We start from the raw sequence: 16,953 nt of genomic DNA on the forward strand, positions 1-16,953 counted from the left end.
TCTACCTTGCTGGCCTCTGAGTCGAATCTGATCCATAAAACCTTTGAAAAATCTGTCTTCAGATATTTTTTGGCCCAGTCTTGCTTTTTCAACTTGTCTTGTTCAGTGGTGGTCAGGTTTCAGCGTTCGTTATTTGGCCATGCCTCTGAGTACTGAACACCTTGTGCTTCTGGGCACTCCAGGTAGGTTGCAGTTCTGGAATATGACAGCACTGGAGGATAATGGATTCTTGGTAGCTTCACATTTTATTCTTCTCAAATCTTTGGCAGTTAATGTGCATCTTTTTTTTTCTCAACACCTTTCTTGCAACTCTGTTGATTATTTGCAACAAAATGTTTGATGGTTCTGTGATCATGCCCCAATATCTTAACAATTTCAAGGATGTTACATCCCTCTGAAAGACTTTTTACAATTTTGACTTTTCAGACTCAGGTAAATCTCTTTTTTGACCCATTTTGCCTGAGGAAAAGAAGCTGCCTAATAATTATGCATACCTTAATACAGGGTGTTGATCTCCTTAGGCCACACTTTTCCTCATTACACAAATACACATCACCTGATATGCTTATATCCACTAAGCATTCAGATTTATACAGCTTGGAGGTGGAAAATATATATAAAAATGATGATATGGTCAAAACACTCACCTGCCTAATAATTGTGCATACAGTGTAAGTTACATCTATGGTACTATGCAAAGTTTTGAAGATAAAAGCTCACATTTGCTGTTTGCTCAAAAGTGTTTAATAATTATTAACATCAAATAATTTAGACATGCTTGGTGTAATAGTATTTTTTATTAAGAATTTGGATGGATGATCTTGAATTGAGGATCTTTGTGATAGGGGTTTGTGTCCACTTCAAGATTTCTGTTGAGGTTCTTACTTCTTTGTTGACCTCTATTTAATGTCTCGGTTCCTTCATGGGCACTGGATCTGTCGTCGTTTCCCTTGCTGAAATCAGCAGAGCATGCCTTCTTCCCCCCAGGGCCACCTCTAGGCTACCTGGATGCCATTCTGGAGCCCCACATTGGGCACCAAATTGTGCATAACATAATTCACACAATACTTGGGTCAATCAGAAGTAAGATTTATTAAAAGTGTTTGCAAAGGCTAGTGAAATTTCAGGTCAGCCTATTTTATACAATTCTATCACTGGCCACTTGTCCCTCCTTACCAGACCCAGCTGATAAGCCCAGGTCAGTCACATGCTAACAGTCCACCTATACTCTGCTATTCTACCTAAACTTTACACTTAGTTTGGCCTGTGTTGCTAAGCACCCAGCCCCTTCATTTCTCATCTTTTTGGTATTCCCTTATCTTGTTTTTCTGTACAACTCAGTACCTGGTATTTATCTCAATCCAGAAGTTGTGTATGTCCAAGGTTCACACATCGGACAAACATGGCTGTGGTCTAGATATATAATAGTATGTCTATATTTTAAAATACTAACTCTAGACAAATGAACAAAGAATAAACCTTATATAAATTGTATAATATCTTTCATAAGCAATATGATAATCTACATTATGGAAAATTATAATTTATTATATTGTATCCCATATTTACTTATTCCCTTGTTAGGTCAGGCTCTATTAACTCTGTATGTCTTTATTCTGATAATAATAACTTTTAAAATATCCCCTACACTATTAAATCTAGAATTCTCCACTCCCCATATTTTTTCAAAATAAATAATTCATCTGTCTAGTCTACTTAACTGCCTTGGTTTGTCATTTTTTAAGAAGTATTTAACTCTTGCACAATAGTTTAGCAGATAATATTTTTCATATGTCCTTGTCAATATGAAAATCACTTATCTTTCCTGCAAACTTTGACTTCGCATGAGACTCTGAATTTTGGTACCAAAAATTAGAACCTATGTAGAAAATAGAATATTTCAGACCTATGAATTTCTAATATTGAATTTGAACTAATTAAAGCATTTCATCTGAATTTAAGTGACAAGAATGGAATCTTCATTGAAGACTGTTCAACCTTATGAAAGGTTTGGAAAATGTACAAGATGCAGCTGTTAATATTAGCCTTTTATTCTGCCTTTTAAAAGACTGGAATAGATGTTTTGGCTGCAATTTTTACTGTTGTATATGGAAAAGAACATATGGGTGACAAATTACTTGCCCTTGAGAAGAGCTGAAGAAACAGCTGAGAAAGCTTTATTTAAAAAATAATGCACAGAGCAATCTTTTATTTATGGCAAAACTTTGGAATAAGATGATTAGAAGGCACAGAAAGGGACGCCCCCTCCTCAAATTATGGATTTAATTTTAATCTCTTCAGTATTGTTTCTTTTGATTAGTATTTCTTTTAATAGCATCTTAAAATTGCATTTTAAGTTTCTAATTTAGATTCTTGAGTGAAAAGTTGATGACTGAGTACTGAGTCACTTATAATTTGTTCATTTTTTCATAAAATATAAGAAAACAAACGTCATACTGAAGTATAATGTACTTATCTTAAACTTTTTCCTCTTCTTGACTTTTTTATTTTTATCCTGCAAGAAAATTTTCATCACAAATTTTATCCTGTATCTGGATAAATCAGCTGGAATGGGAATAGCAATTCTTGGTTAAAAAAACCAGAGCAAGTAATAATATTCTTTTTAGCTTCCACTTTTTTATTTGCTAAAACAAAATTTGAACATCCAAACAAGTATCGCAAATTATTTTTATCTAAGATGATTTTGTCAATTGTTTGTCACTATTTTTCTACCGGTAACCTTACTATATAAATGGATGAGCCTTTGTTGGTCCTGATAGATTATTTCTAGTTCAGTTACTGAGTTCAGTAACATATTAGTTGTGAAATGAATTTAAAATAATTCATTGACTGAAGCAGCAACTCCTTAATAATGAAAAATATAATTAAGGAGTTGCTGCTTTATTCAATGAGTTATTTTAAAGAGGCATCTGGCTTTGATTCCATATCAGTAGCTCTTTTAGCAATTAACTCAACCTCATGGAATTCTGCATTTTGACCTAGAGTGAGCTGGCTTTTGTAGCAAAAGTATCAGTTACTTTGGTAATTTAAAAAAAAAAAATGGCTTGTTTTACAACCTTGTTCTAGAATTTTAGAAAAGATTGTTTTGAAAACAGTGATAAAAAATATTATTTATCCAAATACTGAATAGGGGGTGGGTTTTGGGTTTTTTTGCACATTGCTGTGACAGATAAATTTATCTGTTCCAATTATAATATTTATCTTACAGTGAGAGATTTTTTTTAAAACTAAATCGGAATGGTTTGCCAAAATGTCCAGAGAAGCCAGAAAAATATTGCTCTCTTTTTGTGGTGAGTTGCTTTATATATGTTTGTCCTTATTTGCTGTATTTTAATGAGTTTTTTTATTCCTTATTCGGTAATCCAAATAAATGACCAGAGTGTATGCAATAGTGATGCTTCACACTAATATCTAAGAAATTAATAAGAACAAAGCAACATAATAATAATAAACTTGTCCATTTGGCCAATAACAAGTAGAGCAGTTTTATTTTTAAATGTATGATAGGCACAAAGATAGCTTTGATGTTGCTTCTGAGATATATTTTAGTTCAGAATTAAAGGAGTCTTTTGTTTTCCAATATGAAACATAGTGTTTAACATTTCAGTGGGACTTTGTGAGAAAGTTTCTAAATTAGGTTTAAGAATAATCTGAATGGGATTTATTTTGATGGATAGAATCAGATTTATGGTATAATATCACTTACATTGTGATTATTCATATCTAATCAACTAGGACTCCATCTAGTTTCAAAAAGCTGGCTGACATCATGGCAGCACCATAATAAAACTACAACTGGATAGCTTTTGATACTCAGGACTACAACCATAACTGCACAGTGAGACCTATTTCTGCTAGAAGCCTAGAGATAGTCATTCCAAATTCTCTGACTTGAAATCTTGACTTAATGCAGATTTGGAGGATTGAAGACCTCCAAAAAAAGATGGTTACATCACTAACTTTTTTACTAATATTTCTCAGGACCATGAACACGTACAAATGTTGTGTTAATGAAATATATTTGAATATCCCATATTTTATTTTTTCTTTACTGCTATTCAGTATGCTAGGCAGAAGTACACTTAAAATTTTTAAATTGTTTATATCAATAATCCATAAAAAAAATATATGATAATTTTGGATTGTTCTGATTCTTCACAGGATTTGGGAAGCAGTGAACTTAGGAAGGACATCTACATTACTGTGCACATTATACGCATTGGTATGCATATACTAATTTCTGCTGATAAAGACGGAAAACTTTTAATTATACACCAATTGTTGTTAAGGAGCCACATACATTATATTAAATGTATTACATATCAGTCTCATATCCAGATATAAACTAACAGTTTTCTGTCCTATTAAACTATAGGGCAGAGTCACATGAATTGACAAGTTATTGCTACTGTTGTTATGTTATTATGTTGTTATGTTATTACTACTTATTAAAACTTTGAAATGTTCATATGCGCAGAAAAACGATTGAAGTCTCAATTAAGCTAGCTACTCTGGAAGATATATGTATATGTATATGTATATGTATATGTATATGTATATGTATATGTATATGTATATGTATATGTATATGTGTGTGTATGTGTGGATTATCAAGTATAAATGGAATTGTTAATATTTTGTTGAGTTCATTTCCTATTTGAGCTGCATCTGTTCAGTTGCCTATGATTTCTTGCCCCTGCATCTATTCAGTTGCCTATGATGTCTTGCAAAGTCAAGACTAGATCCTAGGTTTGTTGTTCTCTTTTTTATTTTACTACAAACATTCCAATGAAATTTAATGGCAAAAGTGCAAGTTATTTTAAAACAAAGATGTGACAATAATGATCAAGCATGTGATTTGTTAATAAGAATGTGCCTTTTGTTGCTTCATGATTTAAATATATAATTCATGTGTATTTAAGGCAGAGATTGAGAGAACCTCTTTTCCTGATAAAAGATTTAGTGACTATATACAGCTGGAGCTTAAGAAATTTAATGTGGGTTCCTCTTTGGTAGCAATAGCAATAGCACTTAGACTCATATACTGCTTTACAGTGCTTTGCAGCCCTCTCTAAGTGGTTTACAGAGTCAGCATATTACCCCCAACAATTTGGGTCCTCATTTTACCCATCTGGAAAGGATGGAAGGCGGAGTCAACCTTGATGTCAAGGCTTATAGTGAACTGTGAATGCTCCTAAGAAAAGTCAAATTTAGAATGCTGGCTCACATAGTTTAATGTAGGCATTTTGTCTACTTATTATACAATTAGGTCAATTCAGAAGGATACAGATTGAAGGTGCTCTTAAATGTTGGCACAGTTAGCATCCAATAAAATTATTAAATTAACTGCAGGTGGTAGCAGATATGTATTTATTTAGTGTCTCTTGTTTTTTTCTTTCACTTTTTTCTTTCATTTTGTTTTGACAGGCCGAATGGGAGCAGGTGAAAAGAAAAATGCTTGCAATATACAATATCGGCGACCTTTTGGTTGTGCGGTCCTCAGTATAGCAGATCTACTGGCTGGTGATACAAAAGATGACCTTATTTTAAAAGTATATATGTAAGAATACATATATTTGTTATATGTTCCAACAATATTTAAATCACATTTTATCAATGAAATATAATCTGTAGACTATTTTTCCTTTCAAGTTCTATGGATAAAATGAAATGAATGAGATTTTATCTTTATATATACATATATACATATATACATATATACATATATACATATATACATATATACATATATACATATATACATATATACATATATACATACATACATATATCAAAAAAATAAAGGGAACACAAGCAGAAGACATCCGAGATCTGAATGAATGAAATAGCCTTATTAAATACTTTGTTCTTTACATACAGTAGTTTATACACTGCTCAAACAACTAAAGGGAATACAAAACTACTGTATGTAACGAACAAAGTATTTAATAAGGCTATTTCATTCATTCAGATCTCGGATGTCTTCTGCTTGTGTTCCCTTTATTTTTTTGAGCAGTGTGTATGTATGTATGTATGTATGTATGTATGTATGTATGTATAGTTTATACTTATACACACACATACCATGTTTCCCTGAAAATAAACCCTACCCCAAATATAAGCCCTAGTGAAGGGGATGGGCATGTCCAGCACAGGAGGCAGCCATGTCCACCCCCTTCACTAGGGCAGTTTGTCCCCTCACAAACATGGTCAGCGATCCATGAGGCAGTGCTTAGCACAGCAGCTCCTTCCCTTCTCCGGTCACCTCATGGAAGCTCGGCCCCTTAATTGCTGCCCTGCGGATCAGCTGAGCCAGTGAGGGCCAGGAGCTGCCTCTCAATCTGTCTCTCCAGGCGCCTGGAGGTGTTTCCAGCACACTCTCACCAGCCCCAACCCTGCCCACAGCACCTGGCAATCTCCCAGCTGAGTGCCCCTCTCTTCCGCAACTCACCTTGTGGCTCTGGAGCAGGCGGCAACCATGATTTGCACTCTGCCAGCTTGGGTCTTACTCGGGCTGCTGCTACTGTACGATGAGGCAAAAGGCTGTGTGGTGCATCAGGATCGCCTGCTTCTCCCCCTCATGCTTCTGGCTGGCTGCTAGGCCTGCTGCACCTGCTGCTGCTGGCCTTACAGGAGCTCTTCGCCCTTCGGGCTATGCTGCTTTTGGCCACCCCGCAGCTTTGGTGGGCAGGAGTTCCATGGTGGCCCTGCAGTGGGATGGAGAAGGGAGGGAGAGATTGCCCCTTCCTCCTTTGTGCCTCAAAACCCTGTCTTCCCTGTCCACCAAGCCCCCAGCCTGCACCCCTGCGCTAGAAGGCAAGCAAGACACGCAACTCAATGTTACTGGTATGCCGTGCAATGCAAGCCATGCAAAGCAAACTGCCCCAACAGTCTTGGCTCCAGGGATGATTCCGGATGGGGGGGATGCTGAAAAATTGCTCCACCCCTCTCCCACTGAAGCATGGTTCCACCCCTCCCCTGTCCTGCATGGCTTCGGAGGGCAGGAGCTCCCTTGTGGCCCTGCAGTGGGACAGATGGATGGAGAAGGGAGAGGAGATTGCCTCTTTCTCCTTTGTGCCCCACAACCCTGTCTTCCCTGGCTGCGAAGCCAGTCCAGGCAGGTTGGGGGTTGGTCAGCAGAGGTTGTGGAGGTCTCCAGCCTTGCAATCCTGTGCAGGGAAGGCAGAGGTTTGCTCTAGAGCTGTGGCAGATCATTGCACCGGGAGGCCTCTGCAAGTAACATTGAGTTGCGCGTCTTGCTCCTGCAAAAGGGGTGCAGGCTGGGGGCTTGGGGGCCAGGGAAGATGGGGCTTTGGGGCATAAAGGAAATAGGGGCGATCTCCCCCTCCCTCCTGCTGCAGGGCCACTACAGAGCTTGCACAGGGCAGGGAAGGGGTACAGCCCGAAGGTGATGGCAGGCGAGATGGCATTGCTCTACCTTGCACTGCTCTCGGTTGGGCAGCTCCTGTTGGCCTGCAATGGCCACTTTGCCAGCAGTTGCCAGTGGAGCCTCCAGAGGCTGTGGAGACCTCCAGCCTTGCAATCATATGCAGGGAAGGCAGAGGTTTGCACTGCGGCAGAATGTTGCACCGGGAGGCCTCCACCGGGGATCCTGTGCTGTCTCCCTTTGGGATCATCCCCAGAGCCAAGAGGGTCAGACAGGTTGCTTTGCATGGCTTGCATTGCATGGCATACCGGTAGCATTGAATTGCATATCTTCTCACCTTTCCAGCACAGACGTGCAGGCCGGGGGTTCGGCGGCCAGAAAGATGGGATTTTGGGGTGCAAAGGAGGAAGGGGCAATCTCCCCCTCCCTTCTCCATCCCGCTGCAGTCAGGGCTGCCACAGAGCTCACACAGGTTAGGGTAGGGGTGCAGCTCAAAGGTGACAGCAGACTAGGCGCTCTAGAGGTCGTAGATCTGAGCCAAGTTGTCTCATGCTAGGCAGGAGCAGCCCAGCATGGCAGCCAAGAGCAGTGCAGCCAGGATGGTGAAGAGACCCCATGAGGCTAGCAGCAGCAGGTGCAGCAGGCCCAGCAGCTGGGCAGAGGCATAGGGGGAGGACCAATCCTGATGGCCTGCATGACCTTCTGCCTCATCATAGCAGCAGCCTGAGCAAGACCCGAGCTCCAGTGCCCCAGGAGCAGCAGGGCCAACAGGCAGGGCAGGCAACACGCCAAGAGATTGGCCTGTTGCAGCCACAAGCAAGTAGACAGTTGGACGGAGGACAGGGCTGGTGATAGCAGCGTTCCCACTCCTGTCGGCACCTGCATTCATCAGAGCATATATATATATTCTGAGGTTTTCGCGGGTATTTGTATGTAGGTCTTTGGTTATTCGGGTTTTCTCCCGCATAAAATTGGAAGTGTCTTGCCAAGACACTTCCAATTTTACGTGGGAGAAAACCTGAATAACCAAAGACCTACATATATATATATATATAATCAGTATATATATCCATCAGCTGGGGTCATGGATCAGTTGAATTTTAACAGAGAATAGCAATCTTGGTAACAACTAAGAGACTTAACACTTTCTATTCCCTACCATCTGCAGCAAGGATTTGCTTATTGAATATAAGAGATGAGGCTAGTAAGATTATCAGCCAGACAGAACAACTGTGGAAATAGAATATATGCATTCCACTCCGAAAGTTGAGAAAAAAAATGGGAAATTTGTATTTTTGTCTAGTTCCTGAATGTGGTTCAATTTCTGGAGGTGTAAAGATTCAGAGCTATCTGAAATCTTGACACTAGAAGGTTAGAGAAAGGCTTTAATCTCTTCTTCCCTCTAGTTCATTCTTAGCCAATTTGCTACAATACAATAAATTGTATTGATTAATCATATGCCTATATTAAAATTTTAAGAAAACAGTACAGAAAAAACAGTAGGACATCTTCATCCGTGCATTCAACACCAATCTCTTACAGATAGTTTATCTTTTTCAAAATGGTTTTGAGGTAAAAATTGTAGTAATATACAGCGGGGTGAAATCCAGCAGGTTCTGACATACTCTGGAGAACCAATAGTGGAAATTTTGAGCAGTTCGGAAAACTGGTAGTGGAAATTTTGAGTAGTTTGGAGAACCGGCAAATACCACCTTTGGCTGGCCCCAGAGTGGGGAGGGAATGGGGATTTTGCAGTATCCTTCCCCTGCCACACCCACCAAGCCACGCCCACCAAGCCACGCCCACAGAACTGGTAGTAAAAAAATTTAGATTTCACCACTGATTTACAGGTTTGAATTTTGGGACAACCAAAATGAGGGAAAATTTGAGATCTTATTCTGTGGTTTTTATTTGTCAGCCACGTTCTGAAAATGTTTGTTATTTTTAAAATTAGGATTAGGATTCATTATGTGTCTCAAGGGAAACTTTTCTCGAGCTGGGGTCCCCAGGATCCTAAATTAGAGCTGTGGGAAGCAATGGAAGACTTTACAACAATATAATGGGCTAATAGTATAATGGATTCTTTTTACTTTTGTTAAAATTCAGTTAGAAGTGTTCCCTGCTGAACGTATCAGCAGTGGAGAAGTTTTATTTTCCAACTGTGTTTTCTATTGAGAATATATTTTTAAGCTTTTCTTTAAAGCAGAGAATAGGATCTAGAATCATGAAGTTGGAAGGGACCATGTCAAGCCACGAAGTCCAACTTCTGATCTTTGCAGAAATCCAAATTAAAACACCTTGGACTTACTGATATATTCACTTAATCTAAATTCATATCCCACTGGCAGTTGATATAGGGCTGAGTTCTCATGTGCAAACTTGCCTAATAGCAGCAATAACTCATTTACCAATTAGAATTGCACACAATGTTATGAAACAATGCTCTGTCAAGGTTTCACATTGCATGCATATTACATATTTATATTATGTAAACAGACAATAGAACACGTGCTGCTGTCTCAGTTGATTAATCTGGTAAAATGATGGGTGAGTGGATTAAAGTTACTACTGAAAGTAACTACTTGAATAGCTACTGCAAAGGGCAAGTTTGCTCAGGATATCCTTCAATCTGGAGCTGACTGGATCATTCACATTTTTACTTTTCCTGTTGATACAGCATAAACTTTTGAGCAATGTTTTACAATGTTACTTTTTTTACAGGTGTAACACAGAGAGTGACTGGTTTCAAATTCATGAAAGCATCATAAAAAAACTAAATGCACGCTATAACCTGACAGGATCCAATGCTGGTAAATATATTTTATTTTATTTTATTTATTTATTTTATTTTATTTTATTAAATTTCTATACCGCCCTTCTCCTGAAGGACTCAGGGCAGTGAACAGCTACGAGATAAAACACATAAATACAAAAATTTAAAATGAATTAAAAATGAATTAAATAATTTGGCTGAATTTAAAATACCCCATAATTTAAAACAAATTAAAATTTACATTTAAAAAGGAGAGAAGATTTAGGCCAGGCCAGCTTGATGGAATAGGAAAGTCTTAAGCGTGCGACGGAAGGTGCGCAGATCCGGGATCCTCCGTATCTCCGGGGAGAGCTCGTTCCAGATCGTAGGTGCCCCCACAGAGAAGGCTCTCCCCCTAGGGGCCGCCAGTCGACATTGTTTGGCCGACGGCACCCGGAGGAGCCCCTCTCTATGGGAGCGTACTGGCCGGTGGGAGGCTATTGGTGGTAGCAGGCGGTCCCGTAGATAACCAGGTCCTAAGCCATGGAGCGCTTTAAAGGTGATAACCAGAACCTTGAAGCGCACTTGGAAGACCACCGGGAGCCAGTGCAGCTTGCGCAGGAGAGATGTTACATGGGAACTCCACGTTGCTCCCATAACCACCCGCGCGGCTGCACTCTGAGCCAGTTGGAGCCTCCGAGTGCACCTCAAGGGGAGCCCCATGTAGAGAGTGTTACAATAGTCCAGACGAGAGGTGACGAGGGCATGAGTGACTGTGTGTAGAGAGTCCTGATCTAAAAAGGGATGCAACTGGCGGATCAGGCGAACCTGATGAAAAATCCTCCCGGTCATGGCTGTCAAGTGCTCTTCTAAGGACAGCCGTGAATCCAGGAGGACGTCCAAGTTGCGAGCCCTTTCCGTGGGGGCTAATGCTTCACCCCCAATAGTCAGCGATGGCACCAGCTGACTATATCGGGACGTCGGAAATCACAGCCACTCAGTCTTGGATGGGTTGAGCCTGAGCCTGTTTCTCCCCATCTAGATCCGTACGGCCTCCAGGCACCGGGACATCACTTCAAGGGCATCGTTGGGGTGGTCCGGGGTGGAGATGTACAGCTGGGTGTTCGTCAGCGTACTGATGGTACTTCACCCTGAAACCACGGATGATCTCGCCCAGCGGCTTTATATAAATGTTGAACAAAAGGGGCGAGAGGACCGACACCTGTGGCACCCCACATATGAGGGGCCTCGGGGTCGACCTCTTTCCCCCTGTCAACACAGACTGCGACCGGTTGGAGAGGAAGGAGGAGAACCACCGTAATACGCTGCCTCCCACCCCCAACTCTTCCAACCGGTGCAACATGATACCATGGTCGATGGTATCAAAAGCCGTTGAGAAATCTAACAGGACCAGGACAGAGGAGCAACCCCTGTCCCAAGCCCTCCAGAGATCATCAACCAACGTGACCAATGCCGTTTCCGTGCTGTACCCAGGCCTGAAACCCGACTGGAACGGATCTAGATACGACGTTTCATCCAGGTACTGGGGAAGCTGTCGCGCAACCACACTCTCAACAACCTTCACAACAAAGCGAAGGTTGGAGACTATTTTCTGGTTTTGTTTGCAGACAGCACTTTGCTTTGCATGTGTTACAAAACATATGGTTCCTTTTCAGCTTGGAAGCTGTTTAGGGAACATTTAGGATAGGTTAGGAAATCACTGTTCCTGATTTAAAAAATTGAAAATTTTGTAACTTTATTCTTTTTATTTTTTATTTTTTAAAAATAGTTTTTATTAAGCATTTTTCACCTTTAAAAACAGAAAAAACAATAAAAAACAAGACAAACAAAACAATGTATCGTATTTTTACAGACTTCCGCGTTGGCATGTATATTCTGCTTTTGTAATTAGCTCTTCTACTTTCTTTCTATCCTTTATAACAACTATAACAGCCATTATAACCATACTTACTACGTATATTTACATTATACTTACATAATCAGTAATTTAACTTTGACCGTAATTAATAACTTTAATTATTATTTAATCAATATTTATTTAAAACTATTTCTTATTTAGCTTTCTATTTTCTAGCCACTTGTACATTCTATTCCATACTTTGTAGTACTCCGAATCTTCTCTTTCCTTTATTTCCATAGTCATTTTGTTCGTTTCTGCACATTCAAGTATCTTTCTGATCACTTTTTCCTCTGATGGCGTATTAATCTGTTTCCAATCTTGTGTGAGGGCAATCCTAGCCACCATTAATATGTGTAGTATTATATATTGCAAGTATTTTTCCATTCTTGGGTCTAATATTCTTAATAAGAACAGCTCCTGTTTAAGTTCTATCTTTCGTTGTGCAATTTCTTCCAGCCATCTCTTAATTTTACACCAGTATTTTTTTTGTATTGGGGCACGTCCACCACATATGGTAGTACGTTCCTAATTTATGGCCACATTTCCAACATTTGGGAGATAAATTTGGAAACATTTTGGCCAATCTCGCTGGGGGCAAATGCCATCTTTTATAGATGGCATTTTATAGAGATTTTCTTTATAGGCTACTGCCATCATAAATTTTAATTTCTTTTCCATAATTTATTCCATTCTAATTCTATATTGTGTCTGAAATTTCTGACCCAACTAATCATTGTCTCCTTTACGGTCTCTTCTTCCATTTTGTATCTTAAAAGAAAGTTGTAAATTTTAGTAATCATTTTTTTCCCATTTCCTTGTAGTAATTTTCCAGTTGTTCCTCATGGATACCATATTGTTCCCAGTCTTTTTTAAATCTTGTTTTGATTTGTAAATAGAGCCACCATTCCATATTTATTCCTTGCGTTTTCAACTCCTGAACCGATTTTAGTTCTCCTTTTTCATCTAATAATTCTGCATAACTCACCATTTTACTCAAATCTGTGGTATTTTGGTGTATCATTGCCTCTATCATTGATAGCCAGATTGGGATTTTCCTATAAAGATTCTTTTTAATTTTAACAGAGCATCTCTTAATATGTGCCTCTGGAAGTATGAGTGGAATTTATTCTTTCCCTCCCAAAGGAAGCCATACCAGCCAAACTGGAAATCATGGCCTTCTATCATTAATAATCATTTATTTTTTACTTGAATCTAATCCTTGATCCATGTCAAAGCTGCCGCCTGATAATAAAGCTCCCAATCTTGGAGACTGAAACCACCCTTATTTCTACTATCTTGTAGTAGTTTAAGTTTAATACGTGGTTTTTTCCCTGACCAAATAAATTTCGACATCGTTTTATTTAATTGTTCAAAAAAAAATTTCTAATTTTGCCAGCACTGTTTGAAAGAGATAGAGTAATTTAGGTAATATATTCATTTTAATTGTTGAAATTCTGCCAATTAATGGTATTTGTAATTTAGTCTAATTCTCCAAATATTTTTGTATTTGTTGCAGTAGGTTATTGTAATTATCTTTTTTTATTGTAATACACTTTGCCAATAACCATATTCCCAAGTATTTAACTTTTTTGGCTCTCAAGATCCCCAATTTCTCCTTTAGTTCTTCATTCTGTCTATTGGTTAGATTTTTAGTCAATATTTTAGTTTTCTCTTTATTTATTTTGAGCCCTGCCACTTTGCCCAATTGGTTTATATCTTGTAGTAATTTTTGTCCAGATTCTAAAGGTTCTTCTATAATAAATGCCAAATCATCCGCAAAGGCCTGAACTTTGTATTCCTGTGTTTTAATTTTCAATCCCTTTATTATATATAATTTGTAACATTAGCTAACTCACCATTTTACTCAAATCTGTGGTATTTTGGTGTATCATTGCCTCTATAATTATAATTATAATTATAATTATAATTATAATTATAATTTGTAACATTTCCACTAAGAGAATGAATAACAGAGGAGATAAGGGGCATCCCTGTCTTACTCCTTTAGCTATGTTGAAACCTTAATAAGGTCTTTTTTTTTTGCATAAATGTTTTTATTTTTATTTCTCATAAACATATTTACCGTATTTTTCATAGTATAAGACGCACCTTTCTCCCCCAAAAGAGGCTGAAAATTTGGGTGTGTCTTACACTCCGAATGTAGTTTTTTCAAAGCTTTTTTTCAGCCCTAACAAGGTGCTAACGAAGCACTAGCCAGCGCTCTTCCCAGCTTTGCCTGCTCCCTCAACTCTCCGCTGTGCTTTAACGAGGCGCTAGTGAGTGAAGCAATCTCCATGCTTTCCTCCGATTCTCAGGTGTTCTTTAGAAGCTTTTTTTCAGCCCTAACTAGGTACTAGCCGAGTGAAGCGATCTCCCCACCCCTGCTTTGCCTGCTTTTCTCATTGCTGCTTCCTCTCAGCTGTGCCTTAGAAGCTGTTTTTTATCCCCAAGCAGGGGATAAAAAACCAGCAAACTAATGTGCTGAAGCTGACCAGACTAAGGATGCTAGCCAGATGAATACTTGGTAGGCAGATTCCCTTCTCCCCCTATTTTCCTCCCCAAAAACAAAGCTGCATCTTATACTCCGAAAAATACGGTAAGTGTACAATCTCTTATCCATCATTAATCATTGATCATTCATCTTATCCTTTAACTTTCATTTTTATTTGTTCGGGGCTGCTCTTTTACCATTTCCTCTTCTTTGTTTTACCACAACCTTTCCTCTTCTTCTTCCCTCCTCTTTCTTCTTCTGTCCCTTTCTACTTTCTTCATTCCTCCTCTCCTCCCCTTCTACTTCCCCTCCCATTCCCCCACTCTTCTTTTCTTCCTCCCTTTCTATCCTTCTCTCCTACTCTTCTTTCCCCTCCCTTTTCTTCATCTCCTTCTCCCTCTGTTCAATCCCTCTTTCTCCTTTCCTCTCTTCTCCCCTTCTTCCCTCTCTCTATTCCTCTCTCCTTTCCCACTCCTTTGTTGAATCCATTTTCAACTTAATTTAGAATAGTATTCGAGCAGCCCCGATTTTCTATTTACATATATCTAATATATTACATATATATAATTACATCTGTTTTATCATTCATGTACACTTTTAGAGTAGCTTTTTTCCTCTTCCCCCCTTCCCCCTTTTCCATTTACCTAGGTGTCATCTGAGTTTCTATTCTTTTTATTGTCTTTTCTCTTATTTATCTTTTCCCTATTCACTTCCTCTCTCTATCTTTAATTATATTTCTTTTCTAACCATTCATAAAAACTTCCCCATGTCTTGAAATACATCGATTCCTCTTTATCTTTTATTCTCAATGTTAATCTATTCATTTCTGCACATTCTAAAATTTTCTTTATTATTTCTCCTTCCGATGGGATTTTGTCTGCTTTCCAGTTTTTTGCAAATACTATTCTAGCCGCTGTTATTATGTGAATGATCAAATATATATCTTCTTTGCTATATTTCTCCAGTATTATTCCCAATAAGAATATCTTTGGTCTTAGCTCTATTTGTTGCTGTAGCATTTCCTCTAACCATATCTGTATTTTAACCCAATAATTCTTCGCATCTTTACACGTCCACCACATATGGTAATATGATCCCGGCAGTTGATGACATTTCCAACATTTAGCTGATTTATCTTTGAACATTTTGGCTAATCTTTCTGGTGGCATATGCCATCTATAAAACATCTTATACAAATTTTCTTTATATGCTGTTGCCATTGTTAATTTTTAATTTCTCTCCCATAATTGTTGCCATTTCTCCAATTCAATAGTATACCAAAGTTTTTTGCCCATGCTATCATTGTGCTCCCTCAACAATGCTATCATTGTTTCTTTAACTTCTTCATCTTCTAATTCAATTAGCAATAAGTATTTATATAATTTCTTAATCATTTTTTCATCTGTTCCTGTCAATATCTCATCCAATTCTGATTTCCCCAAATTAAAACCATGCTGTCTATGGTCTGCTTCAAATCTTGATTGTATTTGCAATCTTGTATACCAATCTGTCTCAATCCCTTGTTTTTCTAACTCTTCTTTTTGTTTCAATTCTCCCCGTTCTGTTAATATATCCTTATATCTAACAATATTCCCCATATTTACAATATTTGGATAATGTCAAAGCTTGAAAGCCACATTGGTATATTAAAATAAGATTTTTTTTCACTCTCTCCTACACTAATAACAAACCATTTCTTACATAATGTTTCCGGAAATATCCATGTATCCTTTGTTTCCCATACCATAGGAAAGCTTGCCAATCTAGTTGTAAATCATGTCCCTCCAACGTCAATAGTCTTATGTTTCTCAGTAAAATCCATTCCTTAATCCACGTTAATGCTGCCGCTTGATAATATAGTTCCCAATTCGGTAGTCCAAACCCACCTCTAATTCTTGCATCTTGTAGCATTTTTATATTAATTCTTGCTCTTTTTCCTTGCCATACATTTTTCCAATTATTCTCTTCAAATTTTCAAAATACTTTTTCTCCAATTTTATTGATATCGTTTGAAAGAGAAATAACAGTTTTGATAATATGCTCATCTTTATTAATGCTATTCTTCCCATTAATGATAGTTGCAGATTCCTCCATTTCTCCAAGTCTGTTTCAATTTGCTTTTTCAATTTATAGTAATTATCTTCCTTGATAGTTATACATCTTGACGTTAAATAAATACCCAAATACTTCACTTTCTTCACTATTTGAATGTCCAGTTTCTCCATTATTTCCTTTTTTAAAATTTTCTCTCATATTTTTTACTAATATTTTTATCTTATCTTTATTAATTTTCAGGCCTGCTACTTCTCCATATTCTTCTATTTGCTCAAGCAGCTTTGGAGCTGTCTCTACTGGATCTTCCATAATAAACACCAAATCAT

The 16,953-nt window shown here is 38.1% G+C and overlaps 1 protein-coding gene across 1 annotated transcript in view; it reads left to right on the plus strand.

Annotated features, from left to right (window-relative positions):
- The window catches only part of DOCK4 (dedicator of cytokinesis 4), a 705,907-nt gene that overhangs the window by 238,354 nt on the left and 450,600 nt on the right, over positions 1–16,953 (plus strand). The window contains exons 9-12 of the mRNA XM_070948091.1: positions 3,230–3,311; positions 4,183–4,243; positions 5,449–5,581; positions 10,130–10,218. Coding sequence (XP_070804192.1) covers positions 3,230–3,311; positions 4,183–4,243; positions 5,449–5,581; positions 10,130–10,218 — 365 coding nt within the window. The remainder of the gene's footprint in view (positions 1–3,229; positions 3,312–4,182; positions 4,244–5,448; positions 5,582–10,129; positions 10,219–16,953) is intronic.

This window comes from Pituophis catenifer, unplaced genomic scaffold (assembly GCF_029215685.1).
Source record: "Pituophis catenifer annectens isolate HBS135680 unplaced genomic scaffold, rPitCat1.0.hap2 SCAF_7, whole genome shotgun sequence".
In the NCBI taxonomy this organism is placed as follows: Eukaryota; Metazoa; Chordata; class Lepidosauria; order Squamata; family Colubridae; genus Pituophis; species Pituophis catenifer.